This window comes from Cervus canadensis, chromosome 3, assembly GCF_019320065.1.
Source record: "Cervus canadensis isolate Bull #8, Minnesota chromosome 3, ASM1932006v1, whole genome shotgun sequence".
Taxonomy (NCBI): domain Eukaryota; kingdom Metazoa; phylum Chordata; class Mammalia; order Artiodactyla; family Cervidae; genus Cervus; species Cervus canadensis.
The window spans coordinates 93,742,809-93,759,700 of NC_057388.1; the positions used below are offsets into that span (position 1 = coordinate 93,742,809).

Genomic DNA, 16,892 nt, shown 5'->3' on the forward strand with positions numbered 1-16,892 from the left:
CTAACCCTGAACCTGGGTGGGTTCAGCGACCACCCATGGTCCACACAGTCCAGAAAGGCAGGAGAGACTGGACCAAGTCCCGACTTTATCACCTGTGACCCTTGCCTTCAACTCCTTAATAGAGTCTTTCAACCTGGAGGATGGGAATGCAAACAGCTTAGAGGAGGCCAAGAAAGAATATGCCAGCATGTACTCCAGAAACCCCAGGTAAGAGCCCCAAGCACCAGGAGACCCAGGACGTGCCGCTCTTCTACCACAGTTCTGCTGCGGCTCGGCAGCCCACCCTCCCCGCCAGAATGCAGAGCAGAGTGAGAGACACTGCTTATCGATTTAGAACAGCTTTGTGCTGGAGAGTTCTCTTCTCTGTGTTATCCTAATCACATGTATTGGATTTTTCCTAAATATAAAAATAATCCTACTTATTAACAGAAAATGTCAAAAAGAACAGAAGTACCCGAAAAAAGAACATGAAAGTACTTCTTATCTCACCACTCAAAGAAAATCAATGTTAACCATCAAGAATATCCTTATTTTCTTCTATTTTGCACATTATTTTGTGGAGAAATGAGATCACAGTATTCATATAGTATTATAGCTTTTAAAAAACTTACCTAATGGTTTTACTGAAAGATACATAAGAAGATAAGGGAAATCCAAATCTCTGCCTACCTTCTAGCTTCACAGGAACCTAAGAAAAGCTAAAAAGGATGTCAGAGAAGAAAGGAAAAAGTAGTACATGCAGGTGCTGCAAGGGGAAGGGGTGCTGAAAGGGGAACCTCGTTTGTAACACGGCACTCAGACAAGAGAGGCTGACTGAGGAGCGTCTCGCGCTTCTGTGACCTCACGGGGGACATTTAGCTCTCGCAGCTTTGGACGTGCGCTGTGCAGACTCAGTCCTTGCGCCCTCGGAGGGTGACCCAAGCCCTGCACCGCCTCAGCCCGCACAGCTGCTTCAAGCGCGGCCTGGACTCTGGGGACCACGACCGGGCCCGCGTCATCTCTGGTGGCCCCAGGGTGTTTCCAGCACGGTGTACGCTCAGACCGGCCTCTGAGGAGGCACCTGAGTACGTGTGTAAACAGTCTTACTCAGTCTGAAAAGAGGACTGCACACAGCTTGTGATCAGAAGCTCCCGAGAACCCGTGGAGGCCAAGTGATGTTGTTTCCCTTCATTTTGGGCGGGGTTACTAATTTCTTATATTGTCTTCTCTGTGCTTTTCTGTATTTCCAGTTTTTTAAAACAGCAAATGTGTACTATATCCTAAAGGAAATAATCAAGAGAGAAATGATTAAATTAAATTCACATTGTAGACACTGTGAGAATACAGAAAAGTATTAAGAAGGGTGTAATCACCTATAATCATAATCCACACTGTTTGGTCATGTGGAGGGGAAGAGGCAAATGGTGTGTGTATGCGTGCGCACATGTGTGTGTGTGTGTGTGTGTGTGTACTGAGTATATGTGGCAGGGTATTTGTGGCCATATTTTACAAATCAGACTGGCCCCACCTAGAAACCAGCCTGGGAGATGATCTCAGTGAGGCAGACATTAGCTATTGACTCCACGCCCCATTTATTATGTAAGCCATGCTTTCCCTCCTGATTTAACGTATGAACACTATCATGTACTAAAATCTTATTAATACTTGTATCACCCACATCTGGATGGCTAAATTTCTTTCAGAATCATATTAATTAGGGAAGATTTTTCACTAGAATTATTATAAACCTGCAATAATTAGAAGTGTGGTACCAGTAGAGGACTAGATTAATTGCATTTTATAATTATTATATTTTTAATTAATTAATTAAATTATGAGTAAGCTTAAGTGCCTTTGTTCAGGGTCATTTGTATTTCCCTTCCTGGAAGCTTTTTTTACCTAATTTCTGCCCATTTTCCTGTTCGGTTGGTGGTCTTTTTCTTAGTGGTAGAAGCACTTTACATATCATGAGAAATCAGCTCTCCTTCTAGTATATAGATTACAAACAATCATACCTTGGTTGGTTGTTTTACTATTTCAGCATTTCTGTTTTTTGTCTTGTCCATGCAAAACTGAAGTCTAATCTGTCGCTCTACAATGGCATCTGATGTTAGGTGAATAGTCAGAAAGACTTCTTCCACTCTGAAATTAAACAGAAAGAGAGAGAGAGACTGAGACCCCTCCTATGTTATCTTCTGATGCACTTGCCTTTTGACTCAATCTGATGCCTTGGAGATTATTCCTGTCAGTATGAAGAGATTCTGAATACAAGCCCTGGTTTTCCAAATTGCGTCATATTGTTTCATTCTCTTAAAACTGTCTTTTGAAGAGCAGAATTAAAAACTTTAAAGTCCAGTTTATTCATTGCTTTCTTTTCTAGGTGGAGCTTTTAGTTTAAACCCAAATATTTAACCATGGTTTTGGGTGCTACTGTAAATGCTACTTTTTAAATTTCAATTTCCAGTTATTCATTGCTAGTTTACAGAAATACTATTGGTTTTTGTATCTCAACTTTGTATTCTGAAACCTTGCTTCCTTCTTAGTTCTGACCACATATTTTTAGGTTCTTTGGGATTTTCTACATAGATAATCACATTGTCTGCAAACAAAGACAGTTTTATTTCCTCCTCTCCAATCTGTACACCTTTCATTTCTTTGGTTCATCTTTTGGGATGGGCTATAATCTCCAGCATAATTTTGAATAGAAGTGGTAAGAGAGGACATCTTTCTCTTGTTTCTGAGCTTGGCAGATAAACAATCTTTTACTGTTAAGTATGATGTTAGCTATAGGCTTTTTATAGATGCTCTTTATCAGGTTAAAAAAATTCCCTTCTATTCCTAGTTTGCTGAGAGTTTTTTAAAATCATGAATGAATGTTGAATTTTGCCAAATGCTTTTCTGCACATATAGAAATTAATATTTTTCCTTAATCTGTTGACATGGTGAGCTACACTGATTGATTTTCAAAGTTTGAATAAGCCACCTTATATTCCTAGGATAAACCTCACCTGGTCATAATGTATTTATACATATGTAGGGTAGGGTAGGTAGGGTAAGAGCACCATGTTGCCTGCATGCTCGGGCACATCAGTCATGTCCAACTCTTTGCGACCCCACGGATTGTAGCCCACCAGGCTCCACTGTCCATGGGATTTTCCAGGCAAGAATGTTGGAGCGGGTTGCCATTTCCTACTCCAGGGAATCTTCCTGACCCAGGGATCAAACCTGTGTGTCTTGTGTCTCTTGCACTGGCAGGCGGATTCTTTACCTGCCCACTTATTGGGGAAGCCCACTTATGCATATATATAATATATATAAAATATGCTAAAACTGTATTAAAATGTTCAGCCTTGATGTTCATAAGGGAAATTAGCCTGTAATTGTCTTGTTTCTATTTCCTCCCCAGTCTGGTGTCAAATAAAGTTAACTGGAAAGGCTCGGACACTTGGTGCTCCATCGAGGCAGCTGGGAAGGATGTTGAGGAGGAAGAAGAGGAAGAAGAGGAGGAGGAGGAGGACCAAGAAGAGGAGGAAGAGTATGAGGAGGTGGAGGAGGAAGAGGAGAAAAAAGTGGAGCTCTTAAACTCCTCCGTCACCTTGCTGCCAGATCTCTTGGAATTTGAACGGTGTGAAAGGCCTGGTGCCCGTGGGGAAGGGGACAAGTGCTCCAGCGGGAGCACCCTACAGGCCCTGAGTCACGGGCCCTCCAGATTTCCACACAGGAAGGGCTCGGGGATGGGGTTGGCAGAGGGGCTAGAGAAATAGTCTTGAAACCACATTTGCACAGCACATGCACTGTGTTTCCTTAGACTGACTTTATCTGGGGTGACACTGTGGGGGTCTGTTGGTGTGATTTGAGGGCTAAAGTGCCTCCCCACCCCCGCAGCATTACTGGTCTTGGAGCAAGGGAAGCAGTGAATGGCTAGCCCAGATTCCACCTGCTATTCACTGCTCCTTCGCAAACTCAAGGCCGGACACATCCATGTATGTGGGCTTGGAGGAGTTGGCTCAACAGAAAGAGGCTTACTCCACAGCTTCCAAATTTAAGCGGGCTCCTATCATGTCTGCACATTCCTGGGCTCTAAATTTGAAGCCGTGTTCCCCTGGTGAGAGAGTCAGCCTGCCCTTCCTCTCATCCTCTCTTCTGTCTGACAGTGAGCTTCGCAGAGGGCGCTGGGAGGACTTAGAAGGGACCCCAAAACACAAAACTAAGTCGCCCGTGGCCCCCAAGCTGGCTCTGCACTGCTAGGGTCAGGGCTGGCGGAGACTAATGAGGCTGAGTCCCTGGTGAACCACAGTGCGGGGCAAGGCCTGTGCTCTTCACCGCCCCCCTCCCCACCACGGGATCCCGAGGAGCCGCCTGGGGTTGGGGGACCTCGGGCCGCTGCGTTCAGGTCTGGGGGTCACTGCCCTTTCGGTTGCAGGTACCTCAACTTTTACAAGCAGACGATGGACTTTCTGATCAGGAACAAGATCATCTCCTCCAAGGAGGTGACGCTCCCCATCGTGTCCGCGGCCATCTCCCATCTTTGGCAGATCCTCTCGGAGGAGATGAAGACCATCCTCTTGCAGGCCTGGGAGCAGACACAGAGCGGCCTCGTGGGGTCCTATCCAGAGCCGGCCTGTGCCGAGGACAGCATGAAGGACAGCGGGGTTGACAGCCAGGGAGCCAGCTGCTCGCTCGTCTCCACCCCTGAGGAGGTGAGCCGACCCACAGGTGGGATGGAGGGTGGATAGGAATGACTCCATCATCTGTGCCTGGAGACGCCCCGGCAAGTTAGCAGGGTTCCCGCAGCCACCTGGAGGTGCTCTCTGGATGCTGGCGCAGTACGTTTCTGATTTTCCTGACATACATGCACAACCACAGAACCATTTATTTTTCTCCTGTTACCTTCCTGGCCTTTCCATGGGGATTACAGAAGAGATGGCTTAGAAGGCTGTATCCACTAAGATTCTTTCAGTTTCAAGTACTCTCTCATTAAACCAAGAGGTGATGTACTCTGCCCAACCCGGGAGGGCCCGCGGCAGGAGGACTTTCGCTATGTCTCTAGGCCGTGTGGCCGCAGATTCGGTTCTTCCCTTCTCCCTGCTCTGCCTCCTCTCAAGGCTGGCATCTCACCTTTCCCGCCCTCCCATTTCCCGCACAGGGTAAAACTGTGGAACGGCGGCCAGTAGCAATCAAGTTATTATTCCTTCTCCTCTACATCAGTTTAGTTCAGTTCGGTCGCTCAGTTGTGTCCGACTCTTTGCGACGCATGGACTGCAGCACTCCAGGCTTCCCTGTCCATCGTCAATTCAGGACTGATTTCCTTTAAGATTGACTGGTTGGATCTCCTTGCAGTCCAAGGGCCTCTCAAGCGTCTTCTCCAAACCACAGTTCAAAAGCATCAATTCTTCGGCGCTCAGCTTTCTTTACAGTCCAACTCTCACATCCATACATCCTCTACGTCAGGCAAGGGAAAAGACTGCCTCTGGCTCTTTCTTAAGCATCAAGGAAGAACATCTCCAGAAATTTCCACCATGCCTCTCCTTCCCTCTCATTGGTCAGAATTTGCTAGATTGCCAGGTAATTGAGCCAATGAAAAACCGAGATAGAATTCTGTTTGGACCAATCAGGGCCAAGACCTGAGAGTGGGGGGGGGTCAGTTCCCTCCCACCCCACAGAGCGTTGGGGAATAGAGAGGAGGTACCCATGCCTTTACTGTAAATGCTGAAGTTGAAGCTGTTAGCGCCGGCCATGGTCAGCCAAGCAGAGTGCTGGTGCGCGTTAGCGGTCGCTGAGCATTGAGATCAAGGTGGGCTCCTCCGCTGGTCTTCCAGAATTAGGACAGCCGCGGAAGGCTGCTGCTCCCACTTGGGGCCGCATCTCTCCTCCCTGCTCTAGCGGAGCGGGCAGTTCTTTGCTTCTCTGCTCCTAATCTAGTGCTTTGCAAGACATTCAGCTTGCATGGCGCCACCCCCCTGCTTTGCCCTGACTTTTCAAACGTTCCTCAGCAGGTGGTTTCTTTGAGGAGAGGTCCGGTGCCTCTCTGGGGAGTCTTAGAGCCAGAGAACCTCCAGGCGCCTCTGACGCTGGGGGAACAGCCCTTGTTGTTGCTCAGGCGTATCCGACTCTTTGTGACCCCATGCGCTGCACACGCCAGGCTTCCCTGCTCTTCACTATCTCCTGGAGTTTGATCAAACTCATGTCCATTAAGTCGGTGATGCCATCCAATCGTCTCATCCTTTGTCGTCCCCTTCTCCTCCTGCCTTCTATCCTTCCCTAGCAGCAGGGTCTTTTCCAATGAGTTGGCGCTTCACACCCCAGTGACCAAAGCATTGGAGCTTCAACTTCATCATCCTTCCAATGAATATTCAGGGTTGATTTCCTTTAAGACTGGTTTAATCTCCTAGGTGTCCAAAGGACTCTCAAGAGCCTTCTCCAGCACCACAGATAGGAAGCATCAATTCTTCAGTATTCAGTCTTTTTTATTGTCCAGCTTTCACATCCCTACATGACTACAGGGAAAACCATAGTTTTGACTTTGACTTTTTTTTGGACCTTTGTTGGCAAAGTAATGTCTCTGCTGTCTAGGTTTGTCATAGGTTTTCTTCAAAGGATCAAGTGTCTTTTAATTTCATGGCTGCAGTCACCCTCTGCAGTGATTTTGGAGCCCCCCAAAATAAAGTCTCTCACTGTTTCCATTGTTTCCCCAGCTATTTGCCATGAAGTGATGGGACCGAATGCCTTGATCTTCATTTTTTGAATGTTGAGTTTTAAGCCAGCTTTTTCACTCTCCTGTTTCACCTTCATCAAGAGGCTCTTTAATTCCTCTTTCCCTTCTGCCGTAAGGGTGGTGTCATCTGCATATCTGAGGTTATTGATATTTCTCCCAGCAATCTTGATTCCAGCTTGTGCTTCATCCAGCCCAGCATTTCATATGATGTACTCTGCATATAAGTTAAATAAGCAGGGTGACAGTATGCAGTGTTGACGTACACCTTTCCCAATTTGGAACCAGTCTGTTGTTCCATGTCCGGTTCTCACTGTTGCTTCTTGACTTGCATACATGTTTCTCAGGAAGCAGGTAAAGGTGATCTAGAGGTTTCCCATCTCTAAGAATTTTCCACAGTTTGTTGTGATCTGCACAGTCAAAGGCTTTAGCCTTTGAAGTAGTCAATGAAGCAGATGTTTTTCTGGCATTCTCTAGCTTTTTCTGTGGTCCAGTGGACAGCCCTGGATACCACGTTCCCTGGGAGGCCTCCCAGACTCCAGGGCCAGGCATGGGAAACTATTGTCACCCTGTCCTGCCAGCTTACAGATGAGCCCAGTGTGGGGAGGACCTATCCAGGATGCCTAGTTCCTGCTTTAAGGATTGCATCCTTTATCACAGATTATTTTTGTGTTTTCAAATCTCTGCCCTTTGGTCACTTGTTTATGGTTAACCCTCCATGATCTCCCCATGGTTCTCACGTGGAATTTAGTTAAAAGATAGGTGCTTGGCTACTACTCTAGACCCACTGAATCCGAGTCTTCAAGGGGATGGCTCAGAATCCGTGTTTTTAACAAGCACCCCAGGTGACTGGTGTGACTGCACGGGACTCCCAAGGCGGAGTGGGGGTGGGGCAGGGACATGGGTTGACTGTGGCACATCCACCCTGGGAGTGGGCTCTCTGCAACCTAACCGTAGAGACCCCTTAACCTCTGTTCCCCTGGCATGAAACTACTAGATTGTGGATCCTGGGCTCAGTCTGTCCCTCAGGCGGTGTAGATGAGCCCTTTCCCATGTAAACAGAGGCTCACCTCTGGCTATTGCCTCTCCCACCTAAGCTCCCACCCTCTTTAAAAAGAGGAGACCATGGTCCCCAGTGCTTCCCCATTTCTCAGCCACTCTCTGGGGTTGGCAGTGTGTTCTGGGTGGGCAAGAACTTAATATTCATCCCCTGTAAAGGTCACCAAGCAGAGACCCTGGGTTTGGGCCTCATCTTTAACATGCATCCCTTTGGGGACAAGGGGTAGGGAGCCTTTCTATCCCTCGGCAGCCCAGAGCAAACATCAGAGTGTGGCGGATTTCTAACACGTGAAGTTTTATGGTTTCTTTCAGATCCTTTTTGAAGATGCCTTTGATGTGGCAAGTTTCCTGGACAAAAGTGAAGCTCCGGGCACATCTAGCCCCAGGTGAGGAGGGGTATGAGACTGTGTGTGTGTGTGTGTGTGTGTGTGTGTGTGTGTGTCCCTGCTGGGGTGTTTAGGACCCTCTCCCTTGCAGCCTCTCAGAGGGGAGCATAGTTCAGTGGAAGTTCTTGGAAATCCAATTTTTCCTGCAATTCAGAAGAGGCTGGTCCTAGGATTGTGCCATTGCCCTGGGAAGGATCTTCTCTGGGGCTTCTTCAGCATAGACAGTTCTTCCGTTGTGGTCCAGGGCTGAGATACATCAACCAGAGTTGTCAACTCTTGGTGGTTTGCACTGTCTCCTGGGGTGAGGTGGCCGTGGGTGGGTCACAGCAGTCAGTCTGGTTTGAGAGGTGGACAGGGAGCTCTGGGGCACAGAGAGCCTGGGCCAACGGGGCAACAGGCCCCATGCCTGAGCCTGGCAGGGAGGGACAGGGTCTCTGAGTTGCACAAAGGGAGGAGCTGTTTTCACAGTGCTGATGGGAAGGATGTAGAAGGAGGGGATGACCCCCTGAAGTCAGAAGAGCATCTGGGGAGATTTTAAAACAAGAAGCAGCTTGGTTTTTTTAAACACACACACACACATAAAAAACAGTTTTGTTCCCTCAGAAAGAGAGAGTTTAGGACTAAAATTTCCTTGCTACTTTGAAAAGCTGTGGTCTTACAGCCTAAAGGCACAGCCCCCTCAGATACCTGGTTACAAAGGAACAAGAAGGGATTTCCTTGGTCGTCCAGTGGTTAAGACTCCACACTCTCAAAGCAGGGGGCTGGGGATGGATCCCTGGTCAGGGAACTAGATCCTGTGTGCTGCTAGTAAGACCTACACAGCCAAATACATTTTTTTTTTTTTTAAAGAAGCAAGAACATGTAGTCTTTCTGCCTTGTGAGTGAGGTGAATTCTTGTTCTCATGATCCCAAAGAACATCTCCATTCTTTCTAAGGCCTGTGGCTCCAGCCAGGAGCCCTGGCAGCCTGCAGGCAGATCAGACTGCAGTATTTGCAACTCAGCTGCCACCCTCTCCCCCACCCCCAGCCCAGCCAGACTTGCCTGAAATCTCAAAGCAATTTTCCATGGTGACTCTTCCCGGCGGTACAGAGTTTGATTTTGCTGAAACCGGCTGGAGACAGACATTGCTATTTCTTTGTTGGGCTTGGGCTGTGAACACAATTTGGTTGAAAAGTGGCCAAAGTGTACTTGACAAATAATTTTGTTAACTCCTCACCCTGCTGATGGAACAGAAAACAACCAATTAGGGGATTAAAAAAAAGTGAAGTGAGGTCAAAGCACCACCAGCTGTCCAGGCCTGATTCACGGTCCCGTTGGTGGGCTTCTCCCCTTGTCCCAGGAAACAGCAGGAAAAAAATCTTCAGGGCAGCCTTCCGTCTGTGCCAGGGCTGGCGTTTCATGTTAGACCTTCTGAGCAGAGGCATGTCAAGGGACTGAACTTGATCATGCCCTGGGCTTCCTGAGCCTGGGCAGCCACGGGTGGGAGCAGAGCCTGACTTTGGGCAGAGAGGAGATCTTGCTCCTTGTTCCCCAGGCCACAGCTCAGAACACTGAACGAGGACCCATGGGCCAGCCTCCCTGTAGTCTTGCTTCCCCAGCAGCTTCTAGACATGATGCTGGAACTGGGGTGGTGTAAACCTTCCACAGAAGGTGCTGGGCCACCGGAGGGCTCAGCTGCATGCTTCAGAGTGTTTGATTCTCATTGTAATCCAGATATTTTTAGAGGTGGAGATTGAGGGGAGGATGAGAAGGGGCAACAGAGGATGAGACGGTTGGATGGCATCACTGAACGAATGGACATGCATTTGAGCAAACTCCGTGAGATGGTGAATGACAGGGAAGCCTGGCGTGCTGCAGTCCATGGGATCACAAAGAGTCACATACGATTTAGTGACTGAACAGCAACGACAAAGTGGAGGTAAACAGGATTCTAAATGCTGTTTCTTCCTCCTTTCTGCCGTTAGCTCCACGTTGGCCGTCTGCAACCCAAAAAATCCTGAGGAGATGTTTCAGCTCTATGTGCAGATCATCGATTTTTTCAAAGGCCTTTGCTGTGTTAACACTCAGGTCAAGCAGGTAGGATGGAGCAGGGTGCAGTCAGGCCTTGGCTCGCCTCCTGTCAGATGGTGGGCTCTGGAGGGGCGCACTGGCTGCAGCTCCCCCAGTTCACACCACGGGGGACGTTCTTCCACGGATAGGTGACTTCAATCTAATGCATCTTGTGGAAGGAGCATGTCCAGGGAAACAGGGAAAAGGCAGAGGGATGCTCTTCAGGGCACATCCGAGCCTGGGAACCTTGAGGCAGGGACCAGACGTCAGAGGCCTGGCCATTGGCAGGCATTCCTACATGTGTGATTCCTTGATGCCTTTCTGAGAGGCTGAACTAGTTCATCATTTTCTGAGACCCTGGGGTAATATTTGCTGTCAGCTTTTGAAGGATATTAATTTCTGCTTTTTGCAGCCCACAGTGACATGCATTGTGGGGGTCTTGGTTAGAAGGTGCATTCCTGGAAATTTCCATGGAGGGAGGGGGTTATTCATGAGCTGCCAAGGAGACAGCTCCTTTCAGATTCAGAGCCATGGATTTTCCCACTGATTTAGCAAAAATATAGCTGTTTATTTTAAAAGGCATGTGATAGTGATGAAAATGGCCAAAAATAATCAGGGCAGCCTTTCAGTGTGGCCCTTTTCCTGCTCACCCTTCACTTCCCTCTGCTGAGACCACTTGGAGCCAAGGCCCTTCCCTGCAGTTTGCTCTCTGCACCCCCCCACCAACCCTTGGCCACCAGCCCTGACCACTGAGTCCCTTTCTCTGGACACAGTGAAGTCAGGTCACTTTACCAAGGCTTTGAGAGTGGATGGATGGGACAGTCTTTGTTTTCCCCACTTCGTTACTCTACACATTGCAGGAAAGAAAGAACTGGCAGGACTGGAGCCCATGTAAAGCAGAGGCACTCAGACTTGACTCACCTTGGGAGCTCCCTGGAATGCAGATTCCTGACGTCCCCACACCCAAGATTTCCATTCAGTGTTGTGAGATGTGGCCCCAGGAATCTGTGTCTTGAACAAGCTGCCCAAGAGTGTCCTCATGCAGGAGGCCTCAGGCCTTGGTACAGGGTGTGTAAAGAGGGCAGCTGCATTCTCTTCCCCGTTCATCCCGCACTGTTGGCTTCAGGGAGGTGGTTGGATGAAACTTAATTAGTACCTGTATTGGTTTCCTAGGACTGATGTAACAAATTACCACAAACTCAGGGGCTTAAAACAACAAAAATTTATTTTCCCAGAAGGCCCAGTTTCGGTGTTGACAGGCCATGCTCCCTCTGAAACTTCTAGGGGAGAATTCTTCCTGCCTTTTCCTAGCTCCCGGTAGGCTCCCAGCAATGCCAGAGATCCCTGGACTTGTAGCTGCATCACTGCCTCCATCTTCTGTGCGTCTCTCTGTCCCTCTCATCTTGTAAGGACACCTATCATTTGGATCGAGGGCACACCCCAAATCCAGGATGACTTCCGCTTACAGCCTTAGTTAATCACACCTGCACAGACTCTAGTTCCAAATAGGTTCCAGGTGGACATGAACTGGGGGGAATGCTACTCAACACACTTCAGCACCCAGTCCCAGCAGACACCTCTTGCAGGCTAGCAATTTCACAGATCTGCAGCTGAAGAGTCCCTCATCACCATTTTCAGGGGCCTAGAGATGGTTGGATGGCATCACTGACTCAGTGGACATGAGTTTGGGTGAACTCTGGGAGTTGGTGATGGACAGGGAGGCCTAGCACGCTGCGGTTCATGGGGTCGCAGAGAATCGGACACGACTGAGTGACTGAACTGACTGACTGAAGGAAGTAGGACACTCAAAATGACATTCAGGCACACTGTGACAGACTCCAGTGTGTGGCTCCCTCCCCAGATGTTTGGCCTCTGGGCATCCTCCACGTTCCAGCTCCCCTTTTTCTCAACCTTTGCCACCATCCTCACCCTAAACAAGGGGTCGGGGTGATTTTCCTTTGACCAGTTCTTCCCCCTCTTGGATACCCTGGCTCTGATGTGCCCCACCCCTATCAGGAGGGCACAGCAGGTGAGGACAATTCTCTCTGGAGCTGAAGAGGCTTCATTCTCAGAATCACCCCCAATCTGGTCCCACATCCATGAGATGGTTGGCTGGATTAGGGGTGCTTCCCAAGGCCCAAGGGAATCAACCCCTAACGAGCAGGGCTAACAAATTACAGGGGTGATTTTCTGCTGGAGTGGGGATACTCAGGAAGAACACAAACCCAGGAATGTACTTTTAGGGGAAGAGTTAATGAGGAATCAGGGAGGTTAGCTGGTGTCATCATTAAGGGAATGAGAAACGCTTGCTAAATTAACATAATGCTGTCTTTTCAAAATGATCTCCAAATAGCTAACCCATGAACATGGTTTAAAGTTTAAATGTTACCAAAAGATATACAAAGAAAATGTAGTCTCTCGCCTACCAGTGTCCCTTGTTCCTATTGTATTCCCTTCCCCAAAGGCAGTTATCATGACCAATTTCTTATACAGTCATCCAAAAATATTCTGCAGATATTTATATAATCTATCAAATACAAATGGTATTCCCAGGTGGCACTAGTGGTAAAGAATCTACCTGCAATGCAGGAGACCCAGGTTCGATCCCTGGGTTGGGAAGATCCCCTGGAGAAGGAAATGGCAACCCACTCCAATATTCTTGCCTGGAAAATGCCATGGACAGAGAAGTCTAGCAGGCTAGAGTCCATGGGGTGGCAAAGAGTCAGACACAACTGAGCACACAGACACTAAACACAAGTGGCAGCCCACCATACACACTGCTCTGGACCTTGCTCTTTTAAAATAGAGTATCCCACAGAGAAGGACCCCTTTCCTTTTATTGGAAGCAGCTGCATGGTATTCCACGGGTGGGTGCATTGTGGTATAATTCATCATCCTCTGTTGAGGGTATTTGGATAAAGCTTTAAGATTCCCCCTGTCTCTCTCATGGGATCTTAGAAATCCCCAGGAGAGGAGAGAAGCCAGTTCTACTGTATCCAGGAGAAGCCCTTCTGGAGACTGTAGAGTACGGAGTCGAGTGAAATGGAAATGGACTCCCTGCCCCTCATTGCTCTTAACTTCCTGGCTGGAAGCTGGAGGAGAAGATACCGCTGAAGAGATGTGGGGGAGAAGCAGAGGGAGGAGGCATGCCTGAGATGTTGGGGCCATCTCCCCCACCTGAGGCCTGGAGCCCTCAAATAAAACTTGAATCCTCCTCTACCTGTGTTTTGCAGGAGCCAGACCTTCCTGTCGATGACGAGATGATAATGTTGAGGTGTACGGAGACGTTTGACGATGAAGATCTGTGATGCAGGAGGGCTGGAAGCAGGAGGGGATGGAGGAAGCTGGTGGTCTCCGGTTTTGAGTTCTGGCAGCCCAAGTTGCCCTTGACTTGGCGTTTTGGAGTGGGCTGTCCTGAAAGCATTCTGATGGTTGTAGTTTCTGGTTGTTATAAAGTATTCAAGAACAGTGTGCGTGTGTCGGTCTTTCGGAGTTGTTTTGAATGAGGTGCTGGCCCGCTGCAGGGCACACACCGGCTCCCGCTGTGCTCCTCTTCAGGGGAGCGCCCGAGGACCAGGCCAGCCAGGAGTCTTTCAAGAACAGGACGGCCAGGATCTGTCCCATGACATTGGGTACTTGCAGCACACTCAGGGCATTGTGTTGATGGGTTCTAGAGAGCTCTGGCATCCACCCCACATCCTGCAAGCTCTAAGAGCCCAGGAGCAGTGCTGACCTCAATCTTGTGCTCCAGGACACCAAGGCAGAATCACCTATATCTGCTTCTTCTGACAATAAAGACTCCTGAATGGAGTCCACACCAGGTCCCACAGTGCTCGGAATGCTTTTTCGTGAGGCTGCTGGGCAGAGTGCATCAGGGCACCTGAGCCTGTGTACGGGGGGTGATGGTGGTTATTATTACATGTCAGCTTGGCAAGGCCGTGGTACCCAGGTACTTGGTCAAACATTTTTCTAGATATTTATATGAAGGTTTTGGTTTTTTTTAAGAAAAGATTAACATTTAAATCAGCAGACTTTGAGTAAAGCAGATTACCCTCCATAGTGTGGGTGGGCCTCATCAAATAAGTTGAAGGACCAAACAGACCACGCTTGCGACCCCATGGCTCTGAATTCTCCAGGCCAGAATACTGGAATGGGTTGCCTTTCCCTTGGATCATCCCAACCCAGGGATGAAACCCAGGTCTCCCACATTGCAGGCAGATTCTTTACCAGCTAAGCCACAAGGGAAGCCCAAGAATACTAGAGTGGGTAGTCTATCCCTTCTCCAGGGGATCTTCCCAACCCAGGAATTGAACCAGGGTCCCCTGCATTGCAGGCAGATTCTTTACCAACTGAGGTATCAGAGAAGCCCTAACCTCCCTCAGGAAGAGGGAATTCTAAGTGACTGCCTTCAGATTCCAGCTGGAACTCATCCCAGCCTGATGGCCTGCCCTGCAGACTTCAGACTTGCCAGCCTCTACAATCACCTGAGCCCAATCCTGAAATCAATCTCTCCATCTGCCTTGCCCGTGTGTGTGTACACATATATATGTCTCTCTGTAGACATGTATGTATATATGTGTATATATATGTATGTACACACACACCCTGTTGGCTCCATTTTGCTAGAGAATCCTGACTAATCCGTTGAGGATGCAGAGAGAACAGGCTCACCTGGCTCTGTAAAGTTTATAAATCACAACAGTGGCTCCACTCCACTGACGGCCTTTCAGAGGCTTTGGCTGTTTCATGCCCCCGTGAGAACCTGAAGTGCAGGTTAAGTCTTAGGGTCCAAACCTGGTGCCATCTGACTCCACACCCCCAGTGCTCCCGGCCTCACCATACCATCCTGTGATGCACAATCTGACTCCAAGGACTAGCACTGGGGATATGGAGGGACTGTAGCTTTGCAGACCCTTCAGTGTTTACAGGGGCTTCCCAGGTGGCACTTGTGGTAAAGAACCTGCCTGCCAACGCAGGAGAGGTAAGAGAGGCGGGTTCCATCCCTGGGTTGCAAAGATCCCCTGGAGGAGGAAATGGCAACCCACTCCAGTATTCTTGCCTGGAGAGTCCCATGGACAGAGGACCTGGTGGGCTAATGTCCAAAGGCTTGCAGAGTCGGCCACGACTGAAGTGACTTAGCACAAGGTCAGCGTTTACCAATGGCAGGGGCCTGGAGGGGAGGGGCCTGACTGGGAGGAACCTGGATGGGAGGGGTCAGCAGGCCTCATACTTCTTGGCAGAGGAAGAGAAATGTTACTGTCACCTTTCAGCTAACAGCTCCATCTCTGTCCCCTGCCCCACCCAAAGCCTCTGCCTCCCAACGCATCAAAATACTGCCTAGAGGCTTTCTGTGTGGACACCGGGCTGCACTGGTTTAGACTGGAGACGGGAGGGCTGGAGCACGGGGTAAGGATGTAGCTTGAGGCCAGACCTCGCTGACTCACTGACGGGGTCACAGCACGCTTGCCCTGGCCTTAATCTAACACTTGTCTAACTCTGCCACCAAGTGTGGGGTGCAGAGGTGCTCAGGACGACAGGCTACCTCCCATGCGTGGGTGGGCAGAGGAGCACACAGTGGGGACGGTGCATTCGGGGCCCTCTCACATGCGGGTGTCCACGGCGCTCTCCGGCCGCTCTCCTGAGGTGTCCCGGGGGCACAGCGAGAGCCGGCTCACTCCCACCTCGCCTTCCCCGGGCCAGAAGGGGAGGTACCGGGTGCAGGAGGACACGCAGAACCTGGTGCCAATCCCCCAGGGGAGGCCATAGACCTCCAAGGCCTTCGTAGTCTCCTCAGACTCCTCCTGGACTTGATTCCATGCCAGGAGGCCTCTCTCCTCCAGACTTCCTAATAGGAGACAGCAGCGGGGTCAGGACTGGGCCCCAAGGGAGCTGGCGGACCTGGGCGGGAGGAGCCTCTGGAGAGGCCAGTTCACAGTGCCCTGGTCCTGCCGGCAACTCCTCCTTCTCCTCCCAGCCCATCCCAAGAATCAGCTCAGCTCAACTCCGCCCAACTCAACTCAATGGATGTGAGTTGGACCATAAAGAAGGCTTGAGAGCCAAAGAATTGATGCTTTTGAGCTACGGTGCTGGAGAAGACTCTTGAGAGTCCCTTGGACTGCAAGGAGATCAAACCAGTCCATCCTAAAGGAAATCAAACATATTCATTAGAAGGACTGAAGCTGAAGCTGAAGCTCCAATACTTGGACCACCTGATGCAAAGAGCTGACTCACTGGAAAAGACCCTGATGCTGGGAAAGATTGAAGGCAGGAGGAAAAGGGGTCAACAGAACACAAGATGGTTGGATGGCATCACTGACTCTATGGACATGAGTTTGAGCAAGCTCCGGGAGATGGTGATGGACAAGGAAGCCTGGCGTGCTTCAGTCCATGTGGTCACAAAGAGTCAGACAGGACTGAGTGACTGACTGAAAAACAACAACTCAGCTCATCACCAGGCATTTTCTGAGTTCTGGGGTGTGACCTTCTGTGAACCACTGTTCTTTCCTCATCTTCTGGGGCGGACCTTTCTATGTTTCAGTTTCTGGAATGCAGATGTATTTTACATTTGGTGGAGAGAAGAAACGTGGAAAACAGCATATCATGAAGCAGGAGTTATTACAGAGGTCCTTTCAAGAAACTGTAGGAGGACCAAGAAGGGAGCACGGAGAGCCACCAGTGAGGACAACTCTGCACCCTTCCCCTGACA

At 49.4% G+C, this 16,892-nt stretch overlaps 2 protein-coding genes across 3 annotated transcripts in view; one reads left to right on the plus strand and one right to left on the minus strand.

Moving 5' to 3' along the window:
- Nucleotides 1-13,551, plus strand: part of STRA8 (stimulated by retinoic acid 8) — a 29,347-nt gene extending 15,796 nt beyond the window's left edge. The window contains 2 exon segments of the mRNA XM_043462344.1: nt 10,102-10,213; nt 13,420-13,551. Of these exon segments, the coding sequence (XP_043318279.1) occupies nt 10,102-10,213; nt 13,420-13,494 (187 nt within the window). The 3' untranslated portion in view covers nt 13,495-13,551.
- Nucleotides 13,552-15,317: 1,766 nt separating this feature from the next.
- The window catches only part of LOC122438673 (solute carrier family 23 member 2-like), a 57,365-nt gene continuing 55,790 nt past the window's right edge, over nt 15,318-16,892 (minus strand). For both annotated transcript variants that reach the window (XM_043463785.1, XM_043463786.1), the window contains exon 12: nt 15,318-16,031. In XM_043463785.1, the coding sequence (XP_043319720.1) occupies nt 15,787-16,031 (245 nt within the window). In that variant the 3' untranslated portion in view covers nt 15,318-15,786. The remainder of the gene's footprint in view (nt 16,032-16,892) is intronic.